The sequence below is a fragment of the Sphaeramia orbicularis genome, chromosome 6 (assembly GCF_902148855.1).
Source record: "Sphaeramia orbicularis chromosome 6, fSphaOr1.1, whole genome shotgun sequence".
Classification (NCBI taxonomy): Eukaryota; Metazoa; Chordata; class Actinopteri; order Kurtiformes; family Apogonidae; genus Sphaeramia; species Sphaeramia orbicularis.
This window is the reverse complement of record NC_043962.1, coordinates 36,715,070-36,736,975: the sequence shown is the minus strand read 5'-3', so window position 1 is coordinate 36,736,975 and position 21,906 is coordinate 36,715,070. Positions and strand designations below refer to the sequence as shown.

Here is a 21,906-nt window from a genome sequence, read left to right as displayed (position 1 = left end):
TGCATGTTCTCATGTTCTGTGTTGGCATGGGTTCTCTTTGGATACTCCGGCTTCCTCCCACCATCCAAAGACATGCACTAATAGGTTCATTGGTTAATCTAAATAACCCACAGGTGTGAATGTGAGAGTGATTGGTTGTTCGTCTCTATTCGTCAGCCCTGCGATAAACTGGCGACACATCCAGGGTGAACCCCACCTTCGCCCATAGGTAGGTGGAATAGGTTCCAACACCGCAACGACCCTCTTGAGGATAAAGCGGTTCAAAAGATGACTGACTGACTCTAAGTACGCTGTGATGCTGTATTATGCTGCTGTGCAAAAGAGAAGAAACTTTTCCAACCTTCCGTCACCCCTTGCCCAACATGTTTTGTAATTTTTCGCCCTGTTATCTCTCTGTAACCATAACCAAGTACTGTCAGTGACTAAATGTAATATTGAAAGTGTGAAATAAGGATCTGCAAATGTTACTTCATAGAGACATGGCTGAAAAGTGCAGTTAGAGCACAGTGATAGACATGACTCTAGAAATGTTGAGATGAAACAAGAGGTTATGTGTAATTGTCTGGTTTATGGGTATAGACATTATTAATGAAGTCAAATAATGCACATTATCAAAAAGACTAACCTATATTTTACAGTTTGCACATGTTTATTTGTATTATGTATAGGTGATTGTACTGTTACTCTTATAAAGTTTTGTATTTGTATTTCTATGCTATCTTAATTCAGATTGTTTTGATTGTATTATGACATTATCAAATTATTTTACTGCTCCATCCGAAGCACTTTGATTAGGCACTATGTCTTTACATGGACCATTATATATATTTTTTAATTCTTTTAAGCACATACTCCAGTTACTCTATATAGGAAAAAGGGGTCAGTTTGTGTTGTCATCTATATATACTGACAAAAAAAATCTGTGCATTACAAAGAAAGCTCTGTATTAAAGAAGCAACGATTAACTGCACTGGACTGAGTTCTTTCTTTAAGTTTTTAAGTCAAAGCTCATTAGATTAAAACACAGAAAACTGAAAAAAGGTCATTTTTTAGCAAATTGTATCAATTATTGAACAATTATAACCACTGTCATTTGTCAAATTTCATGGGTTTTACTGATGAATCAATGTTGTAGATCAGGGTTGTCAAACTCATTTTAATTCAGGGGCCACATTCAGCTAAATTTGATCTGAAGTGGGCTGAACCAGTAAAATAATAACATAATAATATCAATGGCCAGAATACAAATCCTCCTATCTGAAAAAAATCACTTTTTTTTAGGAATCAAAAAAAAAAAAAAAAAAAAAAAAAAAAAGTTTAGTTTTATTATAGTATGGTCTTTGTTAAAGATATCCGAGCATATTCTACTGTTCTCAGACTCTCTTTCTCTATTATGTGTTAACAATACATACTAGGTATTTATGCCTCCGAAAGTGGAGTCCATTTAATGTGAAAACTCAAAATCTAAAAATTTGCAGATAGGAGGTTTTGTTTTTTTGGCCATCGATACATAAATAATGTCAACTCCAAACTTTTCTCCATGTTTTAGAGTGAAAAGAGTAAATTTATATTATGAAAAGGTTTCCATCTACAAACTGTCCTTTCAAAAGATGTGAATAACATGAACAAACTGAAAAAAAAAGTGTAATTTTAACAATATTATGCCTCAGTTTATCATTTACACATGTACATTATAACTTACAGATCACAGTGGATCTACAAACACACAAAACATTTAGTTACAAGCAGAATTTTGTTAAAATTGTAATCACTTCTCTTAAGAAATTTCAGGTTGTTCATATTTGTTCAGATAATTCACTTTTTTTTTTTTTTTTCAAAATTATACTTTGTTTTAGTGTAAATACATGAAAATATTTACATTTACAAAGAGAAAAATTTGGAGTTGTCATTATTTATATGTTATTATGATAGTATTTTACTGGTCCTGCCCACTTGAGATTGAATTGGTCTGAATGTGGAACCTGAACTAAAACGATTGTTCACATCTTAGTGTAATTTTTGCATTTCACAAATTCATCCCAAGGGCCGGACTCGACCCTTTGGCGGGCCGGATTTGGCCCCCAGGCCGCATGTTTGACACCTGTATTGTAGAAGATAACAGTGCTTCCATGTTCACTGCTAAGCCTCTAAACATCCAAATGGGTCATATCTGATACTGTTATTTTAACTGCATTATTTCAATGTATAAAATCAATGGTTTTAACCCTTTCATGCATACTGGTCACTACAGTGGACAGCTATTCTACAGCTGTTCTCTCGTATATTCATGGATTTTGTGTTTTTTTGTTTTTTTGTTTTTAACACATATCTTTATTAAAGTTTTAAGACACCACATATCTTTTCTGACATGAATTGGTAACATTATGTAGATCTCGCCTGAGCATAAACCCCCAGAATCACAAGCCCTCCCCATAGTTTTCACACAATTTATCAGTAAATCCATGTTTCCGTGCATCAAAAATGAATCGTGTGGTGTCCAGCTGAGTAGACATTTTTGCAACTTCATGAAAAATAGGTTCATAAGAATTTTTTTTTTTTCATTATTGTTTTTTTTTATGTATTTTTTAAAAAAAAATTTTAAAATCTTTTATTTCATTTATTTTTTAAATTTATTTTTCAGAAGAAAATTTTCAATCGCATTGTTTTTTTCATGCCTAAAGAGGAATAAAAACACTCAGGAAAAAATTTTGATGAAGGTTCTCATAATTTGTGCATGAAAGAGTTAAAGTTATTAAACATGTTAGGTCACCAGTCACAAGTTTTTGCTCCTGGAGGATTCTGTTGGGTTTTTGTAAATTGGATTTGATTTTGATTTGATAAAGCACTTTGTGACTCTGTGAGTGAAAAGTGCTCTATAAATAAAATTTACTCACTTAGATCAGTAGATCCTTGTCATTTCCGGCAACTGTTTAGGTCTGAGGGTGAAAAAGAGTGTTGAAACATGAATCTGAGCTATACCTTTCTAGGAATATGAAAAAATAATTGCATGTGCTCATTACTTAGACCTGAAAATATATGTATAACTGTGTTTTTTGTGTTTTACAGTTTGTTTTCTCCTATAACAAACCTTTTTTTCATCTAAATTTATGAAACAATCTGTTCTCTTGGTGGTACAAATGCATCCTCACCTTTCATGATATTTATATAAATATAAAGTAAAACATAAATGACTTTAAGGGCAGAGCATTATCAATACAGGTGCTATAAAAGTGTAATAGTGTAATAACAGTCAACTCAGCAGGAGTTGAGGTATTGGTGTTTCCAGCTGCCTCAACAGATGATCAATACACTGATGGTCAGGATTACAGGGGTATGGAAGCCATCAGTCATGGTTCTGCTTTAAGGATAAGATACGTAAATAAATCTGGGGCGTGTCAGAGCAGGGAAGCAATGAATAACTCCGAGAGAGGAACAGGAAATTGCGAGTGCAGAGGGAGGAGCTGAAGCTGAATCTGAAACCGGTTTCATGTTTTTTCTCAGCATTCATACATACACCTTGGTGTCGGCAGGCAGCGTTCACTGACGTCTTCTTCCAGGTAAATACTGTTTTTATTCTGTAACAGTCTATCACAAGTCACTCCTCTTGGTTTGGGGTCTTTGGGGGGATGACTCAGCTGTAGATGGAATGGACAGGATCTTTAAAATAGTGCATCGTTTCATAGTAACTGTATGAACAAGATGAAACCTGACACTAGTTATTTACCTTTAAGGCATAGAGAGCTATAATTACACCTAATTGTCCAGTGTAATAATAAGCTTTGGGTGTGATTTGGGGCTGATTTTCTAGTATGAATGTATGAAAACAAAGATGTATAGTAAATGATTTGTCATGTATTGGAAGGAGCATGCCCAGTGGAAGGAAATCACAGTTTTGAGTCACTAAAATCTGGAAAAACAGACAACAAAGAAGAGAAAGAAACAGTAAATAATGTGCAGGAAAACAGTAAATAAGCTTTTTGAGAGTTGCTGCAGGACTGGCCTGATGGCTAGAAAGACAAGTCTTAACAGGTTCAAGTGCATTTTTTTTGCTGCCTGTGCATGCTGAATGGTTATATTTATTACTCTGTTTGGATATCTATCTTATTGTGACTACAGTTGATATTTGTAATAATATTGCGTTAAATGCGATGGAACATACAGACTGAAATGTGAAAGGTACTGCTTACAGTGTTCTTTTAGGTCACATCAGGCAGGATTCAAGGTGTGGAAAGCTGTAAAAAGTCTGCAAACCATAAACAGCACACCTACAGGATGAGATGTATTTTCCTCAGCTTTAAAAGGGGAATAAACAAATGCATCTCCTATGGAAAAACAGAGATATGGAAAGGGAAAGATGAAGATTAAGATAGAGTGAAAGTGTCTGTTAGATAAATAGGTGAATAAACAGCTATTCCTGAACATGTTTGAACAAAAACAAACACACCAAAGCCTGGTTGTAGTAATTTTCTGTAAATTGAGAGAAAAAAAAAAGTGACACAGTAAAAGTGGCTGTGTCCTACTTTCAGTAAATAAAAGGTTTCACTTCCTGTTGTGGACAGATTTTCAGAGACGTCAGGGTGTTGAGATGTGAAACTAGCAGAGACAGAGGGTGGACTGCAGCTCAGGGACATATTTTACTGTCAAAGTGAATTATTAGTGGACCGTGCCTTCATTCACCTGAAACATCAGATCAGAATTACACTCATGCCCCCTGGGAAATTTACTGCTGAGATGATCTGCTTTAGCATCAATTCAATACATAGCAAGTGTCTGATAGAGTGAAAACTGTGCTTAGCGGGGCAAATGGACTGATGGATGGATGACAGAAAACAAGTTATTTCCCTTCAGGGGAAAGAAGAAATGTCGTTATTTCTTTTCAGCTTTTAATCGTCAACATGATAATAAGAGCTTTGGGTGCGAGGTGTTGATAGATACTTTATATAAAGACTGTTTTCAGGGTTAATCTGTTTTATCTGTTAAAGATCCAAAGTGTATGATTTGGGGGGGGGGTTGGAAGCTCCACTTGTAGAAATTGAATATTCATAATTATTTTTTCATTTATGTATAATGCTTCTACAATTGGTCTACAATTTTTTCAATAAATTATCAGCCTCAGAGGTAAAAAATGTGCTGAATCTTACATACTGTAATAAGATGAATTGGAAAACAAACTATTAATGTGCAGGTATACTAATGTTTTCAGTGTATATGGTAAAGGGATATTAGACAGACAGACAGACAGATAGAACGATAGAACGATAGATAGATAGATAGATAGATAGATAGATAGATAGATAGATAGATAGATAGATAGATAGATAGATAGATAGATAGATAGATAGATAGATAGATAGATAGATAGATAGATAGATAGATAGATAGATAGATAGATAATCAATCAATCAATCAATCAATCTATCTATCTATCTATCTATCTATCTATCTATCTATCGTTCTATCGTTCTATCGTTCTATCGTTCTATCGTTCTATCTATCGTTCTATCGTTCTATCTATCGTTCTATCTATCGTTCTATCTATCATTCTATCGTTCTATCAATCAATCAATCAATCTATCTATCTATCTATCTATCTATCTATCTATCTATCTATCTATCTATCTATCTATCTATCTATCTATCTATCTATCTATCGTTCTATCGTTCTATCGTTCTATCTATCGTTCTATCTATCGTTCTATCTATCATTCTATCGTTCTATCAATCAATCTATCTATCTATCTATCTATCTATCTATCTATCTATCTATCTATCTATCTATCTATCTATCTATCTATCTATCTATCTATCTATCGTTCTATCGTTCTATCTATCTATCTATCTATCTATCTATCTATCTATCGTTCTATCGTTCTATCGTTCTATCGTTCTATCTATCGTTCTATCTATCATTCTATCGTTCTATCTATCATTCTATCTATCGTTCTATCTATCTATCTATCTATCTATCTATCTATCTATCTATCTATCGTTCGTTCGTTCGTTCGTTCGTTCGTTCGTTCGTTCGTTCGTTCGTTCGTTCGTTCTATCTATCTATCTATCTATCTATCTATCTATCTATCTATCTATCTATCTATCTATCTATCGTTCTATCGTTCTATCATTCTATCGTTCTATCTATCGTTCTATCTAGCTATCTATCTAGCTATCTATCTAGCTATCTATCTATCGGTCTATTGTTCTATCGTTCTATCGTTCTATCTATCGTTCTATCTATCTAGTAGATCTGTCGCTCTGTGACAAATATTCCTTTTGAGTAAAACCCATTTTTATTAATTTTCAGAATTTCACAGTTTGACCCAAGACTGTATCTTGGAAACTACAGCTAGCCAGAATTCTTTTCTATTTTATTTTATTTTTTTGATAGGTGACTCAAATGTAAAGTTTCACTACTTTTTTTCTGGAGCCATTTTACTTGTAGAATGTTGGTGTTTTCATTTCAGAAGTGCTTGAGTGTGAGCTGGAATTCACTAAAAACTCCAGAACACTGACTCAGACTTGACGACATTTCCATGTTTTTTGTTTCCACCACAATAGGAACAAGAAAGTCATTTTCAGTTTCAATGTGCAACCACATCAGTAGATATCTTTAAATATCACACACTGACCATTAAAGATCGCAGAAAATTTTAATTTGCTTAAGACCAAGATATAACATCTAACTTTACAAAACCCAACAATATTCTCTTTATTATATATTCATGGCAACTTTATTAGTAGACAATGTATACTTAAAAACAATCACTTACTAAAAAAGAATGATATTATGATGATTTTATTTGTTTTATCTATCCTTTATTTATCCAGGAAAGTCACACTGAGACACAACACCTGTCTATCCAGGGAGTCCTGGTCAGACTGACATTTTCTAGAGAAATTATATAGAGCAGCAATAGGGTTTTTCATGACAACTGGTATCATACATTCTAGTAATGGGATGATGTTCTGCAATTCATAAATGCCCATGGTGGAAAAACAGAAAAAGTAGTTTTCACTCTGAGAAAGTTCTGAAAAATTCAAGCCATTGATCTAGTTCTGTAGAATGAAACTGGAGAACTGGAGAATTGGATAAGTAATTAATTATGCCATAGCAGTGAAAAGCTTTTTTCTCCATTGATTTAAAGACAACCATTGTGCAGATTCATCTAAAATGTAGTGGTGAGTGCATGAAGCAGCATTTCATATTAAGTGTACGCATCAATTATAAGTTAGGATGTAGCTGCATGGATCTAAATCACATCACCATAATCTAAACAATCATAATCTAAACACAGATAAAATGAACAATGCACATTTGTCTTTATGGCCTCAGAAAGAACATGTGATTTTAATCACAGAACAGAAAAAAGTGTTTAAGGTTGAGCTTTTTCTGTAGATTGTAAAGTTTCACATTAAATACCAACTTTTCATCAAGTTATAAGAGATAACTCTCCATTCATGTACCATCTGATGTAGAAATACTGAAAGCAGCTGTCTTAGAGTGGGAGTGAGTGAAGGTCATGATTTTTTTTTCCCTTTTTTTTTTCTTTTTTAATGTAAACCTCATTTTAATTTTAACAAGTGTTGCTGTGCGTTAAAATTACCCTGCAGGTGCTCTGTGGTTTTATTCAAAGAGGCTGCCACCCTATATATATATGTGTGTGTGTGTGTGTGTGTGTGTGTGTGTGTGTGTGTGTGTGTGTGTGTGTGTGTGTGTGTGTGTGTGTCTGTTATCTGCATATAAACGGAATTTAGCAGCAATTATTCCATTACCTGAATTATTCACTTTTGCCCATGAAGCAGGAAAAAATTTGTTTTCAGACATATTTTTTGTTTTTATTGCTATTGATACACATTCGTAATCACCTTTGAACTTGTGCAATGATTACATACTGAATCAGTTACACTTTATCTACCAAAAATAAATCACATTGTCACAATCATTTCATTAGAAGAGATAAAAATATTTTATTCCAACTTAAAAGACGCAGTAGTACAAATGAAAACAGGCAGCAAAACAGGCACTAAAATAGATCCTTGAGGGACACCTATGTTTAAAATAAGCAAGGCCGATGTATAACTTACTAGAGTGATAGTGAATGTTTTAGATATATAGGCTTCGATCCAATTTAGAGATAATTTATTAAATCGTCTATGACTGAGTCTCTGTGGTCCCAGTTTGTAATCTACAAACTGCAGAGCTCTGCTGTTTTAGGCAAATCACCAGAGCTGCACAGTGCTGTTTGCTGTTAAGATCTCAGTGGTGACTGTCATAGCTGCTGTTAATCTACTATGGCCCGATCAGAAACCTGACAGTATTTTTGACCTAAACAACAAATGATTGAGATGTTGTTATTTTGATTTACAGAATCTTTTCTCTAGACAGCAGCAGAAATTAGTTTCAGAAAACTGTGGTGCCAAAAAGAAAATTATTTGTGATTTTCAAATGATAAAATAATATGTGTAACACACGGTAACACACTGAAATAAGGCTAATTTTATTTTTATTATCTCATGTATTCTTCCTTTTTCTGACTCTAGCCATGGACATCATAGAGCCCATCCTGTGTGTTGCGTCTGAGATCTACAACCTGGTTGAGCTTGTGAAGGCCAATAAGAAGCGCTGCCGTCGAGTTGCGGACAGAGTGAAAGCTTTAGATGAGCTGGTGAGGTCCATCCAGCAGAGGGAGAGGGTCCGAACCTCTGCAGATGTAGTGACAGCCCTCAACGAGCTCTCCATCACTCTGAGATCAGCAAAGGAGCTCATCATCAAATACACCTCTGCCAGCTGGATGGAACGCATCCTGAAGTCCAGCAGCCACGGAGACGAGTTCACCAGTGTGAATGACCGGTTCAATGACGCCTTCCAGGTTCTGTCTGGAGCTCTGCAGGTGGAGCAGGGGAACATGCTGTACCAGGTGTTTGAACTGACCTCCAGGGAGAAGCAGGATGAGGTGGATGGAAGAGAAGATGACGCAGAGCTACAGAAAAGTAAAACGCTTATTTTGACTATATGTAAACTAAAGTGAAAACAAGTGGTGCCCGTCACAACAAACCCCGCCCCTCGCACGTATTGTAATTTATTTTGGCATCGATCCACCTGTTGTCATTATGTCTATGCGTGTGCTGATGTCAGCATATCAGTCGCCTCTATATATGTGCCATGTTTAAAGTAAATTAAAACAAAATTGATGTTTTTATAGACATTTTATAGACATTTGAAATTTCGCTCATTATAAGTAAATGGGGAAAAAAAAAATTGTAAAAATTCATAAAAAAGATTAACTTTGACCTACTTTTCTCAAAATGGAACCACATCTATTCTGGGTCACTGGCAATCTATAAACCCAATTTGGTATGAATTCAACCAACAGTTTTGCTGCCACACACATTTGAAATTTCATCCATTCTAAGTAAATGGGATTTTTTTTTTTTTTTTTTTTTTTTTTTTATTCATTAAAATTTTTAACTTTGACCTACTTTTCCCGAAATGTAACCACATCTATTCTGGGTCATTGGTGATCTATAAACCCAGTTTGGTTTGAATTCCACCTGTAGTTTTGCTGGTACAGACATTTTAAATTTCATCCATTATAAGTAAATGTGAAAAACTTTTTTTTTTTTTAATTCATTCAGATTTTTAACTTCAACCTACTTTTCCAGAAATGTAATCAGATCTATTCTGGGTCACTGGTAACCTATAAACCCAATCTGGTATGAATTCAACCAATAGTTTTTCTGCTAGAGTGTTAACAAACACACAAACAAACAAACCTAACCAAAAACACTACCCCTTGCCTCCCCCCTTTGGGGGGCGGGGTAATAACCCTGCCCTCCTCTTCCACCAAGTTTAGTGCAGTTGTTTTTGTGAATCCTGACAGGCTAACAAAGTAGTATCTCTAAATAAAATAGATTTCAAATCTTTATGCACTTTCTCTATAAATAACCCTTCTACCAGACACTTAACATCAGGGGTGTCAAACATACGGCCTATGGGCCAAAACCGGCCCGCTAAAGGGCCCAATCCAGCCTGGTGGATGGTTTTGCAAAGTAAAAAACTTACACTGAAAATATTAATAATTAATGGTGTCAAAATTACTGTAGTTCAGGGGCCATATTCAGCAGAATGTCACCTCCAGCTGGTCGGACCAGTAAAATAATAATAGCATAGAAATTAATAAATAATGACAACTCAAAATTTTTCTCTTGGTTTTAATATTTTAAAAAAAACTGAGTCACAAAAAATGGCCTAGGAACAACACGAAATTTATTACATAAAATGAGTGCCGTTTTAACAGCATTATGCCTGTGTTTAAATGCTTTGTGTGTTTGTAGATATACTCCAATCTATGAATTGTAATGCACATGTGTAAATGCACAGATGAGGCATAATATCGTTATTTTGATTATTGAGATTTCAGGTTGCACATGATCAAGTTATTCACATGTTTTGTGAAAAGATAGTTTGTAAATGTAAACATGTTCATAATGTAATTTTACTTTTTGTACGAAAACAGAGAGAAAAATTTGGAGTTGTTATTATTTATAGGGGTTTATGGTTTTATTTCCCTGGTCCAGCCCACTTGAGACCAAATTGGGCAGTATGTGACCCCTGAAGTAAAATGAGTTTGACACCAAGGCATCATCCACTATCAATATATTATGATGTTTTAATTCACAAAATTAATAATAAAAAAAGGCTTTTCTTTTATTTTTCCATAACATTAACTTTGATTAATTTATATAAAAACAGAACTCTCACAGGTTCAGTTGCAAAAATGTTCATACATTGGCTTAGAAATCAGGTTCTAAATGACACTTTAGACAAAAAAAAGTTACCTAATACATTACAATACAAATGTCTACTTGTATTTTTCAGCTCCTGTGTTTTATAATGTAAAAACTATAGACCTATTTACCATAATGCTGTTAAAGTTGTCTGTTTCAGGTCTTTGAATTTATGTTTCTTGCATTTTTCCAGTCAAAACAGATATACAACATAAAACATGTACCTATTCACCCCCACTTGTGAATATTGTTAATAAAATCCATGCTTAAGTGTTGCATAAGCTTGATCCTATAAGATTTACTAAATCCTGAAACTATCAAATGACAAGGCATTTTTTTGCTACTTCTAAGCAATTTGGTCATTCCATAAAAGTATCAAAGATCAAAACTCAACCCTGGACCTCAGAATCACAAACCTTAAACTGGAAAAAAGGTTTGTTTGATAGAAAATGTTGAATTACTACGAATCAGAGAATGTATTCATAATGTGGTGTCTACATGTTTCTTTATCGTCAGTGTTTGTTTGATCCTCAGTGCTGCTGGACCATGTGACGGAGCAGAAGGAGAAAACAGATCGCATGTTCAGTGAATTCAAAGAACTCAAAGTCAATGTGGAGAAGGTCGTCAAAGAATGTGAGTATATCAACTTAACTCAGTAGAAGCTCTGCTAGTCCAAAAAAACTAGGTCTACCTGCACTACTACTTCACAAATCACCTTTTCTTCCAAGTGCTTTTCCCTAGGAGGTAGGATTCAAAACATCATTCTTAAACACTGGAATATTCTCAAAAGAGATCCTTCCTTTAATGACATCAGCTCTGTGCCACAGTCAAACATAACTGGGTCCTTCTATGAAACTGGTCTCGAAAGCCAAAAGCTTTAGGGAGCTAAAAATTCAAACTATTAGTAGACTAATGTCATGAAGCACTTTGAGTCTATATTAAAAAATATATATATTTACTGAGATAAAAGAGAAACTATATTTCAGATAAAACACATTTTTATATTATTTTTTATACAAAAATCTGCATGTAACACGGTAAAAAGGACACAAATATTATGTCCTTCAGTTTTTTTAATATCTTTTTGTTCTCTCACAGGTACATTTTTGGAATCAAAGTAAATATGGAAAGCAGAGTGTTTCACAAAAATGACCGCTGTTTCTCATGATTTATCTGTGTTTAAATGGGCAGATTCTGCATATAACATGAGTGGACACGATGGGTTACACACAAAACCTGGAATGAGACTGAGATTTATGAAAACCTACATTTCTGGATTACAAAAACCACTAGGAGCGACAAATTTAACACAGTATCTTTATTTATAGCGGTATATAAGACCATTTCAAGCCATGTTTTCAGGCTCAAATGCACTGTCACCTAGGTAGCTTTTCATGTCCTAATTTTAATCCTATTTTTGACCCCAATATTTTATTATGAGGTCATGATTAGGTACATCCTGAGGAGAAATATGTCTAAATTTCCCTTTTATTTAGTATTGAGTCTAAAAAGCTGGCAAAGTGCCAGGTACCAAAATGAACCCAGTTTCATAGAAACATCCAACTGTAATCTGAGAAACCAGAAAACCATAATGTCTTTGTGCTGTGGCCATTGTGCCCCGTGTTTAGATTTTCTCATGTACCACACACTGGTAAGAAATACAACATAATCCTTTATAAACAGTAGAAGCAACAATGTTTTATGTTGAAAATCCCCTCAAGGCTTGGTTTATGTTGGACAAAAGACCAGTATTTATGAGCATAAGACTACAATACATACAAAAAATCTAAAGCTCGACACTATATACAGGTATATCACAGCACTGCAGCCAGTTTAAGGTTCTGGGGTATTGAAAATGTTTCGACCATTTCAAGAAGTGGAGTTAATAATTTATTGCTCCGTAGAGACATATTGGATTTGTACGCTAAACAGAATGGAGCCCCTTTGCATAAATAAAAACCTGACTTTGTCATGGTTCCTTTTCTTCTTCACACATCAATAATTCTTGTGGGTGTGTATTAATTTGGACTTTGAAAACCTGCCAAGAAATGGTTAAGTTCATCCTTAGTAATTATATATTACAATACATGGATCAGCCATAACCTTCTGACCACTGACACAGAAGTGCTAATAACATGGATTATTTCATTACATTGGTTCCTTTCACTGGGTTGGATATATTAGCCAGTAAGTGAACATTTATTCCTTAAACTTGATGTGTTGGAAGCAACAAAATGATCAACATCAGGAACTGAGTGACTTTGACCAGGTCCATATTGTAACAGTGAGGACCGGGTCAGAGCATCTCCACAACTGCAGGTCTTGTTGGGTGTTCCTGGTCTGCAGTGGTTAGTACCGACCAAAAGAGGACTAAGGAAGGACATCCCAATCCCAGGACAACTGATCATCCACGGGAGGTGTTGGACAAATAAAAACCAATCCATGGAGGCCCAAACCTGTCTACCTAAAGGGCGTCAGGGATCTGCTGTAACATCTTGGTCCAGATACCACAGCACACCTTCAGAGGTCTGGTGGAGTCTAGGCCTCTGGTCAGAGCTGTTTTTGTGGAAAAAGGGGGACCCACACAATATGGTAATAATGTTACAGTCACATAGATGCTCAGTTGGTTAAGATCCAGTGGTTGTTCTTTAGACCGCTTTTGGGAAGGACCAACAAGATCTGGAGATGCTCTGAGCCAGTGATTTGACCATTAGATTTTATCCTTGTCAAAGTCGCTCTTATTACTACTCTTGCCATTTTTGTTGTTTCCAATACATCAACTTTGAGGGTTAAATGTTAAATACGGAGGATGTTGTCAAAATTAGACCTTGAAATGATCATTCATCTCATCTCTTATTGACTACTGCAATTCTGTGTTTGCTTGTTTCAATAAGTCGACTCTCCACAGACTTCAGATGGTACAAAATTCTGCCGCTAGAGTTTTGACAGGTATGCCCAGAACAGCCCACATCACCCTCATTTTGTCAGCTCTTTATTGGCTTCTACTCAAATCTCATATTGATTTTAAAATTTCATTCCTGACTTTCCGGGCGCTGCATGGTCAACCACCCCATTATATTGCCCACTTGTTATGCCCCTTACTCTTCAGGGTGCACCCTTAGGTCTTCAGGCCAGAGTCTCCTGAAGGTCCCAAAGACTTATTTTAAAACCCGGGGAGACCTGTCCTTTCAGGCTGTGGCCCCCAGACTCTGGAATGACCCACCCCGTCCCTTCATGTGGTTGACTCTATGGACTCTTTTAAAGAGCAGCTCAAGACCTTTTTATTTAGGAAAGCTTTTGGTTGATGCATTCATCCTTTTTAGTTATTTGATGAAATTATTCTTATGTTGTTTTATTGCACCCATTTTATGTACAGTACTTTGTGATTTTTATCTGAAAAGTGCTTTATAAATAAACTTCACTTACTTACTTACTAATATATCCCACCCACTGTAATGAGTTAATCAAAATAATATCACTTTGCCGGTCAGTGGTCATGATGTTGTGGGTGATTGGTGTATATTGAAATTACACTTAAATATTTGTGCAATGCTGTTATAATATTTCAGTTTCATTTATTGTTCAAATTATATGCAGTACACTGTAATCAATTCCTCTAATTTGGAACCCTTGGCATGTGTTCAAAGAAAATTGGAGAAAGAATTGGCAACAGAATTTTCTGAAGTTGTATAGCAATCTATACTTCACAACATTCATTCATCCTCAATCTGTTTAAGACACAGAGTAATTCAGTTCAAAGTGGTTCACAGACTGCATTGGTCTAAAGTGAAGTTGACAAAAATTCAGTCAGACTTGAATCCTACTTGTGATCGTTGTGAAGCTGAACCGGCCACACTGTCTCATATGTTCTGGTTTTGTTCAAAACTGAAAGTCTAAAACAGTCTATATTTAAATTTCTTTCTGATGTAACAGGGTCTCATATTGAACCTGAGGCAACAGTTGCAATATTTGGCATTACGTCACATTTTTTTGTGATTGTGATTAAGTGATTTAGTGATTTATTCCGAACATGCAATGAAATTTAACATATATGCACTTGCAAAACATACATAATAATACAAATATCAAGAATCATAACAATCTTAGTCAGAAGAAAAGCACAATAATTACATTTACATGCCCGAAAAGGGGTGGGAAGAAGTATAATTTATTTAATCCCACCCCCTCTCCCTGCAATATTATTAATAATATATGTCCCTCTTCCTTTTACATTACTCTTCTATATTTATATATCTATTCACACACACACACACACACACACACAAACACACTCATTCATCCATATATACATATATACGTTTATACATATACACACATACAAATGCACATATAATCTTTTACCAATGCCTTCCTTAGTTGTGCTAGCTAATAAATAAACAAATAATAACTAACTCAAGGAAGGAAATATATATGTAAACAACAGTGAACATATGGTGACAATTAATAACCCTCATCCTTATATCTTGTGAAAAACATATTCTTATAAGTGTTTTTGAATTGTCTTATGTTTGAACATTCCTTGTGCTCCTCCCTCAATCTATTTCGTACTTTAACACCGCACACAGATATGCTAAAACTTTTCCTAGTAGTGCGCACCCTCTGAATTTTGAAATTAAATCTACCCCTTAAATTATAACTCCCTTCCCTTTCAGTGAATAATTTCTGTATGTCTCCTGGTAGTAGTTTTCATTTTAACCAAAAATCTAAAAATCTAATTGCCTTCACCACTCTTCTAGCTTGTAGACTAATACTACTAAAATGGAAAGATAAACAACCTCCAACATTTAAATCTTGGTTTCTGGATCTTTTACATCATTTAACATTGGAAAAAATCAGATATTCTATAAGAGGATGAGCCAATAAGTTTTTTAGTACCTGGCAACCTGTTCTAAATCACATAAAAAAGGTAGATCTCTCACTTATTCCACCGTAATCTCATTAATACAAGTCTGTGACTAATATCTGTGTTCCTTATTTATTTATTATTCTTATTGTCAATTATTATTATTATTTGTATTTATTTATTTTTTGACCCAACAGGGTGGGAATGTTTATGGGTTTGGGTTTAAAAACAACAACAAAAAAAACGACAGTATTATATTTTTCTGTGACTCGATATGTAATGAAAAATACTTTGAACAAAATTCTATACAGTATATATAAAAAACACCCACAATGTGTGTTTCATAATTTCATAATAGTAAGTGTTTGTTATTGGTGATTTGACTGAACATGTAGAGCTCTGTGTGATGTTTAAGGACATTTTGATGAACAGTTAATACACTAGTTGGTGGTTTATCAAACCTCTGTATTTGTTTTTTGCAGTAAATAAGCCCAGCATCACTGGTGAGGTGATCCGAATGATCAAACATGAGGAACTGAAGTATGATTATCCCCACAAACCCTTCATGACGACGCCATCCTCAGAGGTCTATAAAGGAGAGTATCATGGTTTTGCTGTGGCCATCAAGAGATACCTAGACCCTCTGAACACCAACGCAAAGTCTGTAACACACTAGTGCCAACATGAGCATATTTTTCATCAAATCTGCATGAATCTAGTTAAACTGCTTTAACCACTTTCTTCATTTGTAGGGAGGTGCGGTCAATTTTTAATAAGGAAGTTGAAACCATGAGGCGGTTTGAGTCACCAAACATCCTACGAATGTTTGGCATCTGCGTCCAGGATGAGGAGGGTAAATGGACCGTGATGTGAGCCACTGGACAGGATACCGTCATTACACTGATGTTAATGTAGTCTGTCTGTATCTCTGCCTGTAGGACCCAACGCCCGATTTCTCATCATCATGGAGTACTGTGAGAAAGGGAATCTCAGAGAGGTTCTGGACTCCAAGTGCAAATTGTCCTGGATCAGAAAAGCTCGAATGTGTCTGGATGCAGCTCAAGGACTCTACAGGTGAGTCTACAGAGCTTATGTTAGCTGATGTTAATTTACTATTTACTATTTGGTTTTGCATTCCACACTGACAATTTTTTTTTGCATATTTAAGATTCTCATTTTTAACCCATAAAGACCCAAACATCCACCGGCAACCAAAATGATTTACTGATCCTATCAATACATGTAAATAATTGGTATAAAATGCAATTTGTCATCTTTTCATGGTCATACGATATGTCAGATATCACCCATTTGGATGTTCAGAGGCTCCATAGTTACTATGGAAACACCATCATCTTCTACAACATTGATTCACCAGTAAAACTAATGGAGTTTGATCAATGACAGTTGATGGACACATTTATTTTATCTTCAATTAATGATAGATTTTGCAGAAAAATATACTTTTTCTTCAGTTTTCTCTGTTTTGATATAATAACCTTTGGATTTACTCTAAGCTTTAATGAACATGATCATGATCAGTGAATTAAATATCAAAAAATACCTGATGTTGACTCAAAAATGCTAAATACAGAGCACAATGTTAAAGTAAATGGTGTTAAATATTTTGAGAAAGGTTAAAAATGCAAAGGAAAAAATCATTTGGGAACTGCCACAAAAGTAGCACTGGGTCTTTATGGGTGAATTTATTTCTAGCGGAATTGTTTTTCTGCTATTAGTCTGATCTTGAATACTAGTTTTTATTAACTGTAATAACCCTGACAGGTAAAGGTTGTAATATTTATCAATGCTGTGTCTCAGACTTCACCAAACAGAAGAAAAGTCCAGGGTTCATGGATGCATCAGCAGCAGCAAGTTTCTCGTTGCTGAAGGCTACAGAGTCAAGGTACTGAGCACAATGCATGCTGGGACTTCTTCACCAGATTAACGGTATTTAACATCCTTACCTTTTTGTTTTCTGGACAGTTAGGAGGCTTTGAGCTGACCAAAACAGAAACATCCCTGAAAAAACACAGTGGATCAAAAATGTCCACATCGCTGCGCTACTGCTCTCCTCAGAGGCTCAGCAACATCAACCACAACTACAGCAGAGAGTGTGAGATGTACAGGTCAGACACAAAACCACCTGTTTCTCTCTTTCTTACATGGAACTTTAATTGCTTAATCTTATGAGGTACATCTTTACCCCACCCCCGGAAGGGGAGGCAAGGGGTATTGTCATTGGTTCGGTTTGTTTATTTGATTGTTAAAACTAGCAGCAAAATTATTGGTTGAATTCATACCAAACTGGGTTTATAGATTGCCAGTGATCCAGAATAGATCTGATTACATTTTGGAAAAGTAGGTCAAAGTTCAAACTTTTTATGAATTTCTAAAATCTTTTTTTGCCCTATTTACTTATCACGGGCAAAATTTCAAATGTCTGTAGCAGCAAAATTATTGGTTGAATTTATACCAAAGTGGGTTTATAGATTGTCAGTGACCTAGAATACATATCATTACATTTTGGGAAACATAGGTTAATGTTTCAATTTTTTGTGGATTTTTTAAAATCTTTTTTTCCCCATTTACTTATAATGGGCAACATTTCAAATGTCTATTCAGGACTTGCAGCTGACATCACTGGTCATGTGATTGTTGTTTACACCACCATATTGGTAGGCACGCTATCTGGATCCAGAAAGTCAGAACTGTTGCTTTATATCATGTTTTTCTTTGGCCTTGTGTTTGCGTGTTGTTGTTTGTGAGTATGTCTGCTTGTGATAAAGGCACCATAGATGAGTTTCTATGTTTACTAACAACAGTGATGCGCACACAACTCAAAAACAGGAGTACCAGCTCCAACCAGCTCACATCAGCCACGTACACCTCCAGGCTCTGCTCCGGAACTCGTGAACGAGCCGATATGTTAGCTCTAAAACGGTCCATTAACCCTCTCTGTCCTAAAGCCAATCCCATCTTCTCTTTCATGGCTGCATAATTTGACTTGATCACATGGGAAAGGCTGTCCCATAGTAGAACAGCAGACTGTCACAGACGGGTGGGGAGTATTGTCACCAGCTCCCCCTTGAACTCACCGGTGTCACCCGCCGTAGCTCCAACTGCCACTTCCAGCTGAGGAAACTCTGGTCTGAAACTTTACAGATTGGGCCGAAATTTTTTGGGGGAGTTACTAATATACAAGAGATCAGCTGGTCAAATTAAGAGCTTGATCGGAAAAGAAGTCCTGAAAATGGGATGCCCTAGTGTAGATGTATTCAGTTCATCTTTCTACAATCCAACGCAAGGGCATCTTTGGCAGAACTCTTTATTCTTAACACTTTAATGATACTTTTAGGTCCTTTTTTAAATATTTGAAAGTAGAAATATTACAGGTAGCCTCTTCAAGCCATGCAGACTCTGTAATTTTGGGATTTCAGTATCAATCCTTTATTCATAAATACTACATTGTTTCAGTTTTTTTTTAAACCCAAAATTGGATTTTTTGTTTTTCAGCTTTGGGATAGTCCTGTGGGAAATTGCAACAAGACAGAACCCTTTTGAAGGTATGCATCTGCAATATACATATGTATATATATATATATATATATATATATATATATATATATATATATATATATATATATATATATATATATATATATATATATATATATATATTTTTTTTTTTTTTTTTTTTTTTTTTTTTTTTTTCTCGGTTGGTGACATGCCTGTTTTTATACTGTATATATATTTACACTTCCTTTCTTCTTTAAACTTTTGCACTACGCATCACCAGAGAGTTGTCACTTACAATTTTGTTGTACATATGTATAATGACAATAAAGGCATTCTATTCTATTCTATACTCTATTCTATTCTATTACTCTACATTAACCCATAAAGACCCAGTACTACTTTTGTGTCAGTTCCCAAATGAATTTTTCTCTCTATTTAACCTGTCTTAAATAATTTATCACCATTTATTGTATATTATCCTCTGTATTTTGCTTTTTTTTTTTCAGTCAAAATCAGGTATTTTCCATTATTTAATTTGTTGATTGTGAAAATGTTCATCAAAGCTTAGATTAAACTTGAGGTTTCTTACATCAAAAACAAGGAAAACTGAAGAAAAAGTGACTTTTCAGTAAAATATATCATTAACTGAACATAAACAAAGTGTGTCCATCCACTGTCATTGATCCAACTGAATGGGTTTTACTGGTGAATCAGTGTTGTAGAAGATGATAGTGTTTCCACGCTCACTACGGAGCCTCTGAAAATCCAGATGGGTCATATCTGATGACCATGAAAAGATGACAAACTGCATTTGACACTAATTATTTACATGCATTGATAAGATTAGTGAATCAACAATTATTAAACATTTTAGATCAGTAGATGGGTTTGGTCACCAGTGGCTGTTTGGGACCAGGGAACTAGGTTTGGTTTGGGGAACAATAAGATCCTAATTTAAAAAACATGCTACGTTAAACATAGGAATTCCACTTTTCTATTTGTGTTTTAATCTCTTCTCACTTTTTCAGGTTGTTCAAATGAAGACATACAAGAGAAAGTCTGCTCTGGATACCTTGAGCCACTTCCTGAGGACTGTCCTAAAAAACTGGGAGATCTGATTGACGCCTGCCGGGCCTATGATAACTTCCACAGACCACCTGCTGGAGGTGAATTATAGTCTCAGTCATTCAGACGCTTCAGATGCACTATTACCTACATTTTTTCTCATTCAGATACTGTATATACGCCCAATAAGTAAGCAGTGAAATCTCTGACAGATAAAGCCTGGTCAGATGACAAAGTGGATTTAAACAACAGCAAAGCTACCTTTTTTTTTTTTTTTTTAACTTATTTTATTCAAGAGATTTTTTTCAAGACAAAATTGAAAAAAACACATAATGTAACATAACATAATACGTAATACTTTAAATCGCAGTATCCTATGTGTTCATTATTACGAATGAAGTACAGTAGGATGTGTTTCACAGAAAATACAAGTTTGTGAACAATTCATGGAAATTTGTTCATATTCCTCTAGGAAAATATCACTTTTTCCATTACATGTATATAATGTACTTCAGTTTTATATAGCTGCATATTTTTTTTTATAACAAATGAAGTAACAAAACAGTTGTTGTACATCATTTAAAAACTAAATTTCCTTCCGGCATTTATGAGATGCTTTGGATGGATAAATAGATTAACTAGAAAAATCATAATATTTATGACTTTTTACTCTCATATGATATATCAATAGATGAAATGCTATATAAATATTTCCTGGATAATGTGATCTACATATTTTTATGTCAGTTTTGGTCCTTCATAGTTGCCACAGTGTCTTTTTATGCACAACCTGATTACAGCTGGGCACCTAAATGTTTAATACTTACTGTTTAGACTGTGAATCACATAATATCTGTTGTTTAGGACTTGGAGACTTTCTGATTCTTTGTAGTTTTCATTTAAATTGTTTTTTATGTCTCTTTTTTTTAATTGTTATTCACACAAAACATGATTACCTTTCAACATAACCATATAATACTGTTTAATTTGCTTGGAACATCTCTAAAATGACTGAAAGTATAGGGTAGATATGTATATTGTTTTCTACAAGGTGTTATAGAAAGACTGAAAATATAATGATCATTTTTCTTTTTCAGTGCTGGTGGATAAACTGCGCTGTGTGGTGGCAGAGTTAGAGGAGGAATGAAACTCTTCAGGAATGTTCTTCATGTCATGTTGAGGCTGGGATAAAATGTTACAAATCTAGTTGGAAACATGTGACTATATATAATCCAAAGAAACTGAATTTGTGGTTTGAACATATCTTAACCTCTAAGGAATTTTGCAGTATTAGTAAGTCTTTAACACCAATAAAGCTCGCAAATGATATTATGACTTCAACAGTGCAGTTCTACTGGTTATAAATCAGAAATGTGTAACAGTAACTCTTGGAAAAAAATGAGTTTGGAGAATGTTCTCAAATTGGAAATGGCTTCACCTAGTGGTACAGTTTTTTTTTATTGCAACAAACTTCCTTTTTGTATGAGATACCTGGGGGGTTTGTGTCATTACATTGTTTTATCTAACATTTTTGTAGTTGAAGGGGTTGCATTTGTAGATAATGTCGTTTCTGGCTGCAAAAATTTTCTTTCAATCCATGTGAAAAAGTCAAACACTGTTGTTTTCACCTGTTGAGATGTGTCATTTTATTTGTTGCATTTTTGTCTCACATA

At 34.8% G+C, this 21,906-nt stretch overlaps 1 protein-coding gene across 1 annotated transcript; it reads left to right on the top strand.

The window, feature by feature from the left end:
• Positions 1–3,451: 3,451 nt before the first annotated feature.
• Positions 3,452–21,623, top strand: LOC115420470 (mixed lineage kinase domain-like protein). The gene is made up of 11 exons (XM_030135715.1): positions 3,452–3,557; positions 8,539–8,988; positions 11,320–11,418; positions 16,132–16,309; positions 16,402–16,502; positions 16,588–16,723; positions 17,471–17,555; positions 17,636–17,778; positions 19,166–19,215; positions 20,197–20,334; positions 21,331–21,623. Exons 2-11 carry the CDS (start codon positions 8,541–8,543, stop codon positions 21,378–21,380), a joined length of 1,428 nt encoding a protein of 475 aa, XP_029991575.1. The 5' UTR covers positions 3,452–3,557; positions 8,539–8,540; the 3' UTR covers positions 21,381–21,623.
• The last annotated feature ends 283 nt before the right edge of the window (positions 21,624–21,906 follow it).

Excerpts from the sequence above, each read along its gene's own strand:
- LOC115420470 (XM_030135715.1), top strand. The coding sequence starts at position 8,541 with ATGGACATCATAGAGCCCATCCTGTGTGTTGCGTCTGAGATCTACAAC. Across the intron at positions 16,310-16,401 it reads CCTCTGAACACCAACGCAAA|GGAGGTGCGGTCAATTTTTA; the intron begins GTCTGTAACACA and ends CTTCATTTGTAG. Across the intron at positions 17,779-19,165 it reads AGAGAGTGTGAGATGTACAG|CTTTGGGATAGTCCTGTGGG; the intron begins GTCAGACACAAA and ends TTTGTTTTTCAG.